Here is a 14196-nt window from a genome sequence, read left to right on the forward strand (position 1 = left end):
AGGGGAAGCAGGCCCCCTACTGAGCAGAGAGCCTGATGTGGGGCTAGATCCCAGGACCGTGGATCATGACCTGAGCCAAAGGCAGAGGCTTTAACCCACTGAACCACCCAGGGGCCCCAAAAGCCACCATATCTTATAGCATACCTGTGTTTTCCCTTGCTGCCCATAAACAATTTTTGTCGGGATGATTTTAGCTGCTGGTTGAACTGTGGAACCTATTCCTTTTGGTTGAGTTACAATCATTTTGGTGATGGGTCTTGTAGCAGTGATAATAGCTGGCTTTGCTCCTGTTGGCACCGTCTGAATAGTCTTTTCTCCCTAAATTAAAGTTAGTGAATATATGAGATTTATATGTATTTAAATGCCAAAAACTAAAAAATCCCTTTATTGAAAAATCACACAGCAAGGTTTTACCAGGATGATGGGGGAAAGGACTGTAAATTAAATAGCAAAGTACAATGTTTTCAGGTGACCAAAAATCCTAGACATAGTTGAGACAGTCCTAAAAGTCATCTGCCCAACTTTTGATCCAAAGAAAGCATTACTTATTTCTTGATAAGTGAATTTTAAAAATTATCTCACATAAGAATATTTACTACCATGTCACATCCATAAAATACATACATTAAAATAGTCAGGAAATTATATAAGAATATATACTAAAATGTTAACAATAGCTATCTCTAAGAGTTGGGATTATAAGTCTCCCCCTTTATTTTCTAATTTACCCAAATTTTATTTTGGGTAAAATAAACATTACCTTTATTTTCTAATTTAACCAAAATAGACATTAATGTAATAAGAAATTACTGTGCATTATACCAATAGCTAAATGTATATACCTACAAATAAATTAAGCTCCCCAAATACAAAATTATAAAGACAAACAACAATCTCTATGCAAAAAAGCATGGCAAGAGATGAAATCAGCAGATATTAACAAATGTTCTGAGGTTATATGGGAAAATACAAAAAACAAACTTAGGGCATTTCCCATGTTGTATTATTAGTATGTTACTAATATCACTTTAGTCTATTAACTAGATAGCTTAAGCCCATTAACTTTTCACCATTTTTTCACTTTTGTCTGCTCTATTCTTAAGTTCCTTCTGTCATTTATAGAGTCAACACTTGAGTTTAAATTCAAAAACGGTGATTTTACTAAATCATTCATTCTTAAAAGTTAAAATCCATAAAACTGAAAAGAAAAATTTTTACCTTATTGGTTTTTAACTTTTAGTCATCATCATCTAAATGTGTGGCCATCTAAACTTAGCAGCCAGTAAGAACAAAGTACCCAGGTGAGCTGGCAGAAGGTAATCACTCTGAATTTAGAGCTAAATAGGATTATAAAAATCACAAGTTTATTTGCTGTAAGGGAGATAGTTATCTCAGGGAGATATGAAGTGTCTATCACTCCTGTTATTACTTATTTTAATACAAACACACCCTTCACAGCAGCAGCTTTGGAAGGAGCTCTAGTTCATTTGCCAAGAGCCACTAGTTTGCAAGTGGGCATATCTACCTATCAAATGGCTTAATGGGCCCTGTCCAAGTATAATGACTCATTCAAAGCCTATCAAAACCAACTAGCAGGCTGTCTTTTGAAGAAGCTCTTCTGATGTGTGTAGACATGCCCAGGTAAACAAGCTGATGAGTACAGATGCATATACATATGTGTAGTCTTATGCTCTGCTCTATTTTACTAGTATTTCCTGAGTCAAACTCCTGCTGTTAGATATACCTAGCAGCTAGGATTCATACACGACTCTTCGATGTATGTGACCACAGGACTTTGGGTACATGGCATCCCCTCTTACATATCAAATTCTATGAAACTGTAAACCAGACTATAAAGGGGTTCTGAAAATAGGAATTCTAATCCAGGCTTTATTTTGGCTTACCATGTAAACTCAGGCTGTTTTCCCACATGATGAAAAGATCTAATGCCAACATTATAAAGATTGTGATGCTTAGGAAGCTACTCAAGATCTACTAAAATGAAGTACAGTATTCTTTTTTCTAGCAAATCAGGACATTACCAAGCCTAAATAGTTAAGTACCAAGAGTAACAACGTAAGAAAAAAACTACTTATTCAAGACTTCCTACGCACGAGGCACTGTTCTAAGGATTTTCAAAACAGCTACCAGTTACTGAACAAACTCAGTGGTAAAGATCATCATCCCCAACTTATAAATGAGGAAATTAAGGATGACAGAAGTTGAGTAAATTTGCCAAGATCAAACAACTACGATACTAAGAGACAAAGCCCAGGTTTGTCTAACTCCAAACTTCTGCACAACTGCCTTCACAACTACAAATGAAGCAGTTAATTATGAAAGTAAATTCCTGTCAATTAATTTTCTTCATTCCAAATATTTCACTTTGCCCAGCCTGGGCCAATACTAGGCTTGTGTCTACTGGCCAGAGGCTGGAACAAAACTGTCCTCTAACAGAGGTCTCCCTGTAGTTAAGCCAGTGGAATCCTCCATCTGGACTAAGCTAAGCATCTAAATCATGGTCATAAGCAATGTAGCTATGAGCAACATGTTTTAGAAATTACTGTGAAAAATGGCATCAGTTGGTGGTGTTTTAACAGTTATTACATCACAGTAGTGGTAAATCAAACCATACAGGCCATTGTGGGGTTCTGAAGTCCTTAGGCAAATATTTATATAGCTGGTCTTTAAAATCCTCAGTGGATTCGCTGAGTCTGCAGTACAAGCTCTTACTTACTCCAGCATTTAGCAATGTCGTGACAACGTTTTTGCCGGGGAGGCCTTGAATAGTCGTTCCTTTTCCTGTAGTCTTTTGCACAACAATCACATTAGGCTTGGAAGTCATTGGGATTGTAGTGATTTTGGTTGTCGTTCCTTAGAGAAGGGGGGAGAAAAGGAGGCCTGAGTTAAGGACTAGTGATATTTGGTTATTTCTGTTTATGCTGTATATAATTAATACACGTAGTTAATGTCATTCCCAGATGACACAAAAGTTGTCATGAGGATGAAAATGAAGGCTTGGAACAGTAAGCAGAAGTTGTCCTAGAATGAGAGAATATTAAGAATTAACTTTTACAGCAGTCATCTTTTTGGAATTTGAAAACCTGTACACCAAAATCAAAATCTAAAATATCACTATCAGTTTCCCCGTCAATATTCCTCCCCTGACTAGTTAATTGAAACAAATAAAAATCTGCCTTCCACAAAAAAAGTTTCCTCAAACCCAGTATTATATTTATTTGACTAGTGTGATGCAAAAACTCTTCAAAAAAGAACATTAAAAAGAGGTAAATACTTAACAAAATCACATAACTTTAGACTGTACAGAAAATTTATGAAAATAAGCCATTTGTGTTTGTGATTAAAAAAAACCAAGCACTCATAGACCAAGGCACAGATTAAACACATGCTCTTGTGATCTACACCACTCTGAAGAGTATGAGGATGAAACTCCAATTTATATATTTATATAAATGGATCTATATTTTCAACAATTAAGATCTATTCAGTAGATCTACATCTACTGATCCAAACATATTACTGTGCTCTCTTCCTTACATCCTTCCACAACCTACTTCTCTTATACCTATCAAATTTGTACCCTATATTCTGATTGTCGCAGTTAGAAATCTTGGTGCCAATCTTGCTTTGTGAAAGCCCCTGGAGCTCCAAACTCTATCTTTTTGCATCCCTAATTCCTCAGCGCTTATCACACACTGCATGGCAATTACTCAGTAACAGTTGTTCAATGAATATGTGAACAAACTCGATTTGTCATCAACTTATGTCTTCTTTCAAAATGTTATCAATGTCAACAGACAGACCCTCTTCTCTTTGGGCTTCCCATATTTTTTCCCTATTTCAAGTTTCTGTAGCATACAAATAGCTCTCATGCTCCTGCTATATCAAACATTCTTTTTAAAAAACCATTTTGATCACATCAAGAACCCAGTGTGAAACTGGTCAAAAACCTGCCCAGGGCTACTGGTTGACTCAGTCAGTATAGCATATGACTCTTGGGGTTGTAAATTTGAGCCCTGTTCTGGATAGAGATTACTTTAAAACAAAACAAACTGGGACGCCTGGGTGGCTCAGTTGGTTAAGCAGCTGCCTTCGGCTCAGGTCATGATCCCAGCGTCCTGGGATTGAGTCCCACATCGGGCTCCTTGCTCAGCGGGAGCCTGCTTCTCCATCTGCCTCTGCCTGCCACTCTGTCTGCCCGTGCTCACTCTGACAAATAAATAAAATCTTTAAAAAACAAAAAACAAACAAACAAAAAACTTCCCTAATCCCTATTTTATCTAGTTAACTTTCCCTCTTAGATTTCACAATCCTACATGACCCGATCCTTAATCTACCCATTTGATTTTATTTGTTCCTATTCCATAATATACACCACAGACTCTAGTCTAATAAGTAACTTCTTCACTATGGTTTCCTATTACCTGTCATATAGAGCCCAGATTCCTCTTAGGTTTCCAGGTTTTGCCAGACTTTAATTTTCAGGATTATCATTCATATATATATATATATATATATATATATATATATATATATATATAAAATCTCCTTGAGTGTGTTATTTTCCACATTGGTCCTCGAGCCTATGTTATAATGCTACTTCTATGCCTATGATTTCCTCTGCCCATGAAAACAGACAAGTCATACTTTTCTTTTCTAGGCTTGCTTATCATTTATCAAATGACTAAGCACAGAACAGGTACCATTTAAAAACATGATGGATTAATATGTTCCCAAGAAGAAAAATTAAACAAAATTTTATTCTTTTCTATGAGAAAAACAACATTCCTGACGAGAGTTTTAGAAATAAGGTTACACTAAAAACAAGGATATTCTAGTCAGTTCTTGGCAATCTTAGTGCTTATTACTTTATATATCTTTATAATATACTTGCCATCACCTAATGTCTTATCTGTCCAAGATAACACCATCAGGTTACATAAGAACACACTTTTATCCAAACACCAGCTTCACAAATGATTTTCCCTCTATCTGTAGTTTTTGAATAGTAAGCTGTTAAGAGCCACAAAGACCACACTGACCATTATTCATATGTATCAACTTCAACTCTTAATTAACTTCAATCCCTCATACATGACTGATTACTATGACTCCTTCAATAATACAGCCTCACGAAATATTTGGTTAATAAAAATGTTTTTAGAAAGTAAGCATTAAAAATTATCTCAAGGAAATGTAAACTAAGCTTTCACCAAAGTACAAGGACCATTTTTTTAAAAAGCTTGCTAAACAAGTGCCTTATATTTGTATTAAGTCACTGTCTAAAACTTTCCATTACAGGGATTTGTCAATTTATTGAACAGTTGCAAATTAAGTTCACCAGCTTAACAAAATGAAAGGTGGGGGGAGAAGGTAAAAAACAGAAGGAAAAGGCATAACGTAAGGAAAAGTAAGGGTGTCATATTAAAACAGAATAGTTTATGACTAGAATTATCAAGTTATTAAAGTGTGAAATTCCAGTGAGCATGTTTCTTTCAGCTGGTAACTATGTTGTATGGATGAAACAAGTGTTACTCATTTTTTTTTTTAAAAGATCTTCCTCTAGGGGTGCCTAGGTGGCTCAGTCATTTGAGCATCAGACTACTGCTTGGTTTCAGAGCATAAGACTATTGGTTTTGGTTAGATCATGATCTCAGAGTGGTGAGATCAAGCCCCCACTTGAGCCCCGCCTCATTGGGCTCTGCACTCTATGGGGAGTCTGCTGGAGATTCTCTCTCCCTCCCTCTCCTTCTGTTCCTCTGCCCACTAGTACAGGCAACCACTCTCTCTAAAATAAGTGAATCTATAGGGCGCCTGGGTGGCTCAGTTGGTTAAGCAACTGCCTTCGGCTCAGGTCATGATCCTGGAGTCCTGGGATCGAGTCCCACATCAGACTCCCTGCTCAGCAGGGAGTCTGTTTCTCCCGCTGATCTCTCTCTCCTCTCATGCTCTCTCTCTCTCTCAAATAAATAAAATCATTTAAAAAAAATAATAAATAAATAAAATAAGTGAATCTTAAAAAATTAAAATAAAGGTCTTCCTCTACACTTTCACTGTAGTCAGTCTACAGTTCTCATGCTACAACAGAGCTTATAAAAGTTCATTTGTTTAGCATTCTTTAGGGCAGAGAATGCATCCATGTACATCCCTATGTATCACAGCACCCAGCCAAAGATCTGGCTCATAGAATATCAGAGGACCCACTATATATATGGTCTTTAGTTATCAATTGCACCTACTGTGCAAATTAACTATAACTCACATTTGGATCATGGCCTATGATATTGGATGCATTCCAGGGATTTCTATTTAAAAATAAGATTCCTGTAAAAATGTGAGCATTATGGGAGGATGGTTTAAAGAAACTAATTTATTGGCCCAGATTTTACTATTCAGAGATTTTTTTACATCACTCTAACAATCTGGTCTCTTGGGTAATGTTTTATGTTGCTTTGCTCAAAGAATGAACAAATGAACGAACAAATGGAAAGATAAACACTAGGCCCTTGCCTGAACATTGTACTAAGGATCAAGAAAATCAAAATCAAGTCTTGCCAATGTCACAGGTTTTCATAATGTCCTTCGAGTGAAGATGAGTTCATCTCTGAAGGATGCAACAATCTTCTGCATAAAATAGCCATGGTTCCTTAACCAACCCTCAACAAAGTTCACCAAAAAACTCACATATCTGATAGCCCTCTCTTCATATATACATAGAAGTAAATATCTGATTCTGAGGAGTTAAATAACTACAAAAATAGTCATGCCTTCCATTTAGTTGTTTATTCTAATGAAAGGAAAAATCTGACCTTTCTAGAAAGCACTTTGGAAGCATGAGTGCTTTCTAGAGAAAAGGAAGTAAGAACATCACGTAATTTATTTATAATGACCAAAAAAATTGGAAGCAACCTAAAACATTCAATAATGAGAAAATGGCTAAACTATGGTGCATCATATAAGGAAACATTGTGTAGCCATTAAGTGGGGGCAGAGGAGTTCTCAAGATACATTTAAAAGAATAGGAAAATAAGATTATTCTATGAAAAAAGGGTAAAAGCTGATTATAATAGATTTCAATGTAATTTTAAAAATACACATACATTCACTTATAACCAAAAAAAATGAACAGAAAAAGGAATCAACAGAAATATATACACTTGAATTTACCATAGTTCTCTGGATGGTAAAAATCATATGTTTTTAATTTTCATTGTATCTTTCTGTATTTTCCAAATTACCCATGATAAGGGGGAAAGTATCATTTTCCTTTTTAAAGCCTTCTATTCTTACAGCTAGCTGTCTGGGTATCTTTTTTTTTTTTTATTTTTTTTTTTTTTTAAGACTTATCCATTTATTTGACAGACAGAAATCACAAGGAGGCAGAGAGGCAGGCAGAGAGAGAGGAGGAAGCAGGCTCCCCGCGGAGCAGAGAGGCCGACGTGGGGCTCGATCCCAGGACCCTGAGATCATGATCCGAGCCGAAGGCAGAGGCCTTAACCCACTGAGCCACCCAGGCGCCCTTTTTTTTAAATTTTTTTTGAAGATTTTATTTATTTATTTGAGAGAGACATTAAGAGAGAGAGCATGAGCAGGGGGGAAAGAGGGAGAAGCAGACTCCCCACTGAGCTGGGAGCCCAATGTGGGGCTTGATCCCAGGACCCTGAGATTATGACCTGAGCCAAAGGCAGCTGCTTAACTGATTGAGCCACCCTGGCACCCCAGATGTCTGGGTATCTTTTAAGAAAAGCATTTCATTTTTGTTTGGGGATAAGGAAGCAGGGTAGGCACAAACTCTAGAATCCAGCATCTAATTATGGATTACCCAAATTCATCCAACTAGGCTTACCAGTTCTATGTGAATAGATAACCAGGGTCTGAAAACTGCTAATAAACTAAACTGTAATCCCACTATCACGAAGTAACAAAAACATTACAAAATAAGAGAACTGTCTTTATAAAGAATATTGATATGCAATATGGATCAGTTTAGAGCAGTCAGAAATGAGAGATACCTTAAAATAAAAGTGTCAGTGAGGTGGAAGTAGACACAAAACGAGCTCCACACAACGAAGAGCACTGTTTCAACTTTGTGCCAAGTACATCCTATTGCTAGAAAAGTTTAAGAACTCTTCTCATGTATACCAAATGTACTTGAAATAGCAGCTAACCATGAGTTGTTTTATATTTACATACAAAGGTGGATAAAATGTTTACATGTATAAGATACAGATCTCTGGCTTCCAGGAAAATATGCTTGCTTACTGTACCGCTCTAACCTGGTACAAAGCAGCTAAATCATGAAGAAGATCTGACAACAGTGGCCTCATGACATCTAGACATTCCTTCAAGCTGTAAGGTTATTATGAATTCATATGTAAGTAAAGAAAAACCATTATAGTGATAAAAAGCTACATACCAATGAAGAATGATCACTTTTTGAAAAATGTTTTAGAATGCGCTCTATACCATTAAGATACTGTCAGTTAATAAATCATAATTTGAGTTTTCACTGTGTTATTTTAAAAAATCCTCTTAAAGCTAGAGTATGATGATTCTTTCCCTACTGGTTTCACCCTCTTCAGTTTGGCAAACATCAGATTTTCTCACTTACACTTAAAAATAGAGCCAATATTAGCAGCTTTAAATACTGTGCTTTATGCCAATATCATGCCCTGCTTTGTTGTTTTTTTTTCTTTCAGTCCCTGAGTTATCAGCAACATCATACATTAGCAGGTACTTCAATCCCTTCACAGAACAACTCACCAGGGGCATAAAAAATACGGCTAGTCCACAAAAATGGTAGACAGTTAAAGTCCACAGGGCTTGCTTGATGAGAGATTATTTACATAATTTTAATTAAAAACTAATAAAGAAAATAGATGCTATGTTAACATTCCACTTCAGAGTCCATGGTCCAATACTGCAGGAATTAATGAGCTGATAAAAACCAGGTAAAGTCCCAGAATACCAATAAGTATTAGCTTTCACTATCTGAGTAAAGTATTTCTTAAAAGTAAACAATCAATATAATGGTGAAAAGAAAATAAAAAGATATTCAAATATTTTTATTTTTAATAAGCTAAAGTGACATTAGTAAATGCAATTATGAGATATAGTCCTTCAAACATATTTAGATGAATATCCATTAAGTGGGGACAGAGTTTCTCAAGATACATTTAAAAGAATAGGAAAATAAGATTATTCTATAAAAAAAGGGTCTTCCTCTCTCTAGCGTGTGTGGTCTTCGATAGGTCAATCTCATCTCTCTAAACTTCCATCTGTCTGTACCTGTCAACTGGGGGTGATGCCAACTATTTGAATTTATCAGCTCTGAAAGGACTGACAAATGGGAGAATACTTAGTAAATGAAAAATCGCCATACAAATGTAAATCACAGTATTTCCATTCTGATGAAAAACTACTAAATGTTCTATTTTAAAATAAAAAACTTAATGTGTGAAAACTTAATACTAGAAATAAAAAACTAGACTTAAAATCATTAAACATCAGGACTAAAAATAAAGCTCCAGAATCATAAGCAGAAAACAGATCAAAAAGAATCCTTCAACAGTGAAAAGCTTTTTCCTCTTACAAGTTACCTATAGCTTTAACATATTTCAGATATACCTACCAGAAACTATATTACTGCTAATTATCTTGCCCCCCAAGGTGGCTAATGACTTGGGTACAACTGTAATGATGCTACCACTGGTAGTTTTCACGTAAGTTGCAGCTCCAGGGGTTGCAGCCATCCGACCTATGGACGGGCTCACTGTTGGCCGGGTATAGGTTGCCTGTGTGCCTATAAAAAGGGAAAAGCCGAAGAAAAACGTGTCATTACTTATAGAAGAATGACAATTTATACAGTTCAGCTATAATTCAATGTAATCTACATTGCTTTAACTTGAAAATGGAATTTCAAGGTGTCAAGACATTAAGTGACAATTTATAGCCAGTTTTCAATGCACATAGCAAGAACTAAGGCCAAGTCAATTTGAATTAATTTTACACATAAAATTTTGTGATGTGTTGCATCAAATTACTAAGCTCAAGAAAAAGTACAAGTAACTATGTTCCTTTCTTCCACTACCCTTCTTCCACTAGTTCTATGCCAAAAGAAACTTAAATTTAATCATCTTCCCTGCCAGAGCATTTTAGATATTTCTGTTATAGATTTTAAGGTCTCTGCATCTGTTTTATGCTGTCTCAGTGCAAAACCCAATGTCAGCACTCAGCAAATAAGGCAGTATTGTTTGCTTAAAATTTTATAAACTTTTACTATTTTGTTCTCTGCTACTCTCTAAATATATTTCCATCTTTAAAAGAATTATTCCATCATTTTACTAGAGATTAAAGTTGAAGCTGCCAAGAGTTGCCAGAAATATTTCTTCTAGCCAAAAAAGTTCACTATTTACATATTTCCTCAACTCTAACTGACCTGTTAGAATATTTTTCTTCATGTCTCTCAAAGGATTTTGCACTCTTGCCCACTATCCTAAGGACTTCTTTCTTTTCCCAAACAGGAATTAAAAACTAATCAGATGAGCCTGTCATAGTTTCCTACAAGTCCAGTAACTCAGAAATACTATTCTTGCACTAAGAACTATTAGTCTGGGGAAGAATGAAGATGATTAAGATAATACCTTCTTTGACAGGAAAGCATTTTTTCATGCTTTCTCATGGTCATCGTGATAACCGTTTTCAATGGTTATCCTGCAAAAATGCTTTTAGCAAGATATTTAAAAAATTTTTAATACAATCACAACTCAAACAAAGAAGAACATTAGGTAGAATTAATTTAAACTGGTTACAAACATCTGAATCCCCCTCAAAAAAATCTAGTGCAAAGTAAATATGCTACAAACATAATGTGAATCAGCTGAATTTTAACAAAACATTTTCCACTTAAGCTTTTGTTTTAAAAATAGAAACACCATTTCTAACATAGATACAAAGGCACAGACACATTATTATTTTTACTACCTTTCCCTAAGGTAAAGAATCATATATAGATAACACTATTATCTTTGTACCAAATGGAAAAAAGTTTGGGGCAGGGGGCGAGGAGGGTGAGTATGATAAATTTAATGCAAGAATACCATGTTTTTAAGCACAGGCTTTGCAGAGACAGCAAGCAGAATGCTGGCTGGCAGAGACTAGGGGAAGGTGGTAATGGAAAGTTACTGTTCAATGTGTAGAGTTTCAGTTTGGGAAAATGAAAAGGTTCTGAAGCCTGATGGTGATTGATAGGTATAAAAATAATATGAACGACACTGAATGTCAATGAACTATACCCTTAAAATGGTAAATTTCATGTTCTATTTTTGTCACAATTTAAAAGAAAAAAAGGGAGTCAAACAGATTGGGGTTCAAATCCCAGATCTTCCTTTTATTGGCTGCATGACTTTGGGCAAGTTGCTTTACATCAGTCTCTGTTTTGCCGCTAAAAGTGGAGATATCAGCCTAAGGGAGATTAAGTGTAATGTCTGCGTAGACCTTTACATCCTGGCCAATAAATGATAGCTTTATAAACTTGAGATGGGTATCATTTTACATTATTTAGATTCTATCATCTATGTACTGACCCTTCTCAAAAAATCTGGTAAGAGTTATACAAATTTAAAATAATAGTAATAGCTAATTCTTACGTTAATTAATAATAACAGCTATTACTCTGCTGGGGACTTTACATACCTGATTTCCTTTAATACTTACAATAACCTTATGGTACAGGTATTGTTATCCCATTTAATAGACAAGAGAAAAGACTTAGAGGGATTAGTAAACTGCTCAAGGATACAAAGGGTGGTACTATTTAAAATGTTCTACACTGGGGGCGCCTGGGTGGCTCAGTGGGTTAAATCCTCTGCCTTCGGCTCAGGTCATGATCCCAGAGTCCTGGGATCGAGCCCCACTTCGGGCTCTCTGCTCCGCAGGGAGCCTGCTTCCTCCCCTCTCTCTCTCTGCCTGCTTCTCTGCCTACTTGTGATCTCTCTCTCTCTGTCAAATAAATAAAATCTTAAAAAAAAATGTTCTACACTGTCATTTCCTTGGACATAGCCTGGGTGCTCTCATATCTGGGCAAAAAGGCATCTTGTGCTTCTCTCAGTCAGAGTAATGCTTACTACACCACAATGTAATATAGACTTTCAACCTCCTAAGAGTACAATCCTTCTGGGCTGAGAGAGTATGTTTTCAGTCCCTCAACAAATCCTGACTAAACACCTACTTTCAGACCAGCTCAACATATATATGGTGAATAAAACAAAGACTGCCCCTTATCATGGAGCTTATGGTCTAACAAGGTGAACTACAGTAAATCAACAAATAATCAAAGAAATGAGAAGATGACGATGATTAAGATAATACCTATAAAGTAAAAAAAACAGAAGACCATGACAATAATAAAAGAAAGCTAATTTTAGTTGGAGAGAAAGCCTCTTGTTTTTTTTTTAAGATTTTTTTATTTATTTAGTTGACAGAGAGAGATCACAAGCAGGCAGAGAGGCAGGCAGAGAGAGAGGAGGAAGCAGGCTCCCCGCTGAGCAGAGAGCCCGATGTGGGGCTCGATCCCAGGACCCTGGGATCATGACCTGAGCTGAAGGCAGAGGTTTAACCCACTGAGCCACCCAGGTGCCCCTGGAGAGAAAGCCTCTTAAAGAACTGTCATTAATCCCTACATTCCCAGTGTCAAGCACTGTGTTGATACAAAGAAACTACTCAATAAATAAATGATAAATGAATGGACTGACGCTCAAGAAAACTTACCAGTAGGAGTGGTTACCAGTTTAGTTGTCATAATTGCACCATTACTGCTAACCACCATAATAGGGGAATTGCTACTGGTGGGCAGAGTTGCTGTCACTGGTTTGGGTAAGATTTTACTTGGTTGAACTTGTTGTGTGATGATTTTAACACCTTTAAAAGAAGAAAGAGAAATCTCAACACAGATTATTTTGAAAAACATGTTCCTTATACCAACCCAAGAGGGCAGTAGTTACACATATTTACTCAGTCTTGCCTAAACAGGAAGTTTTTTTTTCAAAATGATGACACTCTCAATTTTTATTCCTTAAATTCCTATCTTTCTTAACTTCTCTCATTCAAGAATATAATTAAGATATTACAGAAACTATTAATAATTTCTTTAAAAATTTTTTTGTATATGATCATGTCAAATAAGAGCTTTCAAACCAAATTAGTGTAATGATGTAGATTTTTCTTATGTTTTTCAAAATTTTTATTTAAATGTTTTAATTGTTACACTGACTTTCCAAATATAAAATATCCATTTAAAAGAAAGCTCTCAAAAAAAGTAAAATAAAAAATAAAACGAATCCCTCATGCTAACTACAAATTTAAGTACTAATTGTTAACTGAGGAAGGAAAATTTGGTAACCCTTTTCACCCCACTAACTTCATTGAAAAAATTCATGGGATGGAGTATATTGTCATAGACAACTAAAAATTATACTTTTTGGATAGTGATTTAGGTTGAGACATTAGGAAGTAAATACATCTATTTATTTAACAACCTTAAATAATTTTAAATTTCTGTAGGCCAACTAAGAAGTTAAAACTATGATCATCACCTAGGCATAACTGAGCAAATTATTTTCTCTATAGCTCAATTTTCTCATCCATAAAATAAAGATACTATCAGTATATACATTCTTGGATTGTTATAAAGATTAAATAAATCAAAATTGTAAAGTGCCTAATACACAGCAAGAATTCAATAAAGCACTATTATTGTAGAAATAAAGAAACCCTGATTACAATAAATCATAACCAGACAAGTTGTAGGGAAAAAATTTTTTTCCAGTATTACCTCATTAGTGGATTATAATAATCCTTAAGACATATAAAAAGAAGTACATCCACCCCCCCCAATAACCACAGTCAGAAAAAACTTAATGGAATCATAAGAGATTACTTTGCTCAGTCCTATGCAAATAGGTTGAAAATTTAGATCAAATAGATAATTATTTAGAAAAATATTAGTTATCAAAACGGACTTCAGAAAAGACAGGGACCTAAATAAACAAATTTCTTTAAAATAAATTTTAAGGAACTCCTCCCCCTTCACCAATAAATAGCAGGCCCAGATAGTTTCACAGAACAATTCCACAGCCCTATAAAAAAAAGATAATTACAATGTATTTAAAACCATTC

General features: G+C 35.4%; 1 protein-coding gene across 14 annotated transcripts in view; it reads right to left on the reverse strand.

Moving 5' to 3' along the window:
• The window catches only part of EMSY (EMSY transcriptional repressor, BRCA2 interacting), an 87487-nt gene that overhangs the window by 21867 nt on the left and 51424 nt on the right, over positions 1–14196 (reverse strand). For all 14 annotated transcript variants that reach the window (XM_047691135.1, XM_047691129.1, XM_047691128.1 and 11 more), the window contains 4 exons: positions 12790–12939; positions 9653–9823; positions 2738–2874; positions 145–318 (listed from right to left, as the gene is read on the reverse strand). In XM_047691135.1, the coding sequence (XP_047547091.1) occupies positions 145–318; positions 2738–2874; positions 9653–9823; positions 12790–12939 (632 nt within the window). The remainder of the gene's footprint in view (positions 1–144; positions 319–2737; positions 2875–9652; positions 9824–12789; positions 12940–14196) is intronic.

Source organism: Lutra lutra, chromosome 10 (assembly GCF_902655055.1).
Source record: "Lutra lutra chromosome 10, mLutLut1.2, whole genome shotgun sequence".
NCBI classification, from domain to species: Eukaryota; Metazoa; Chordata; class Mammalia; order Carnivora; family Mustelidae; genus Lutra; species Lutra lutra.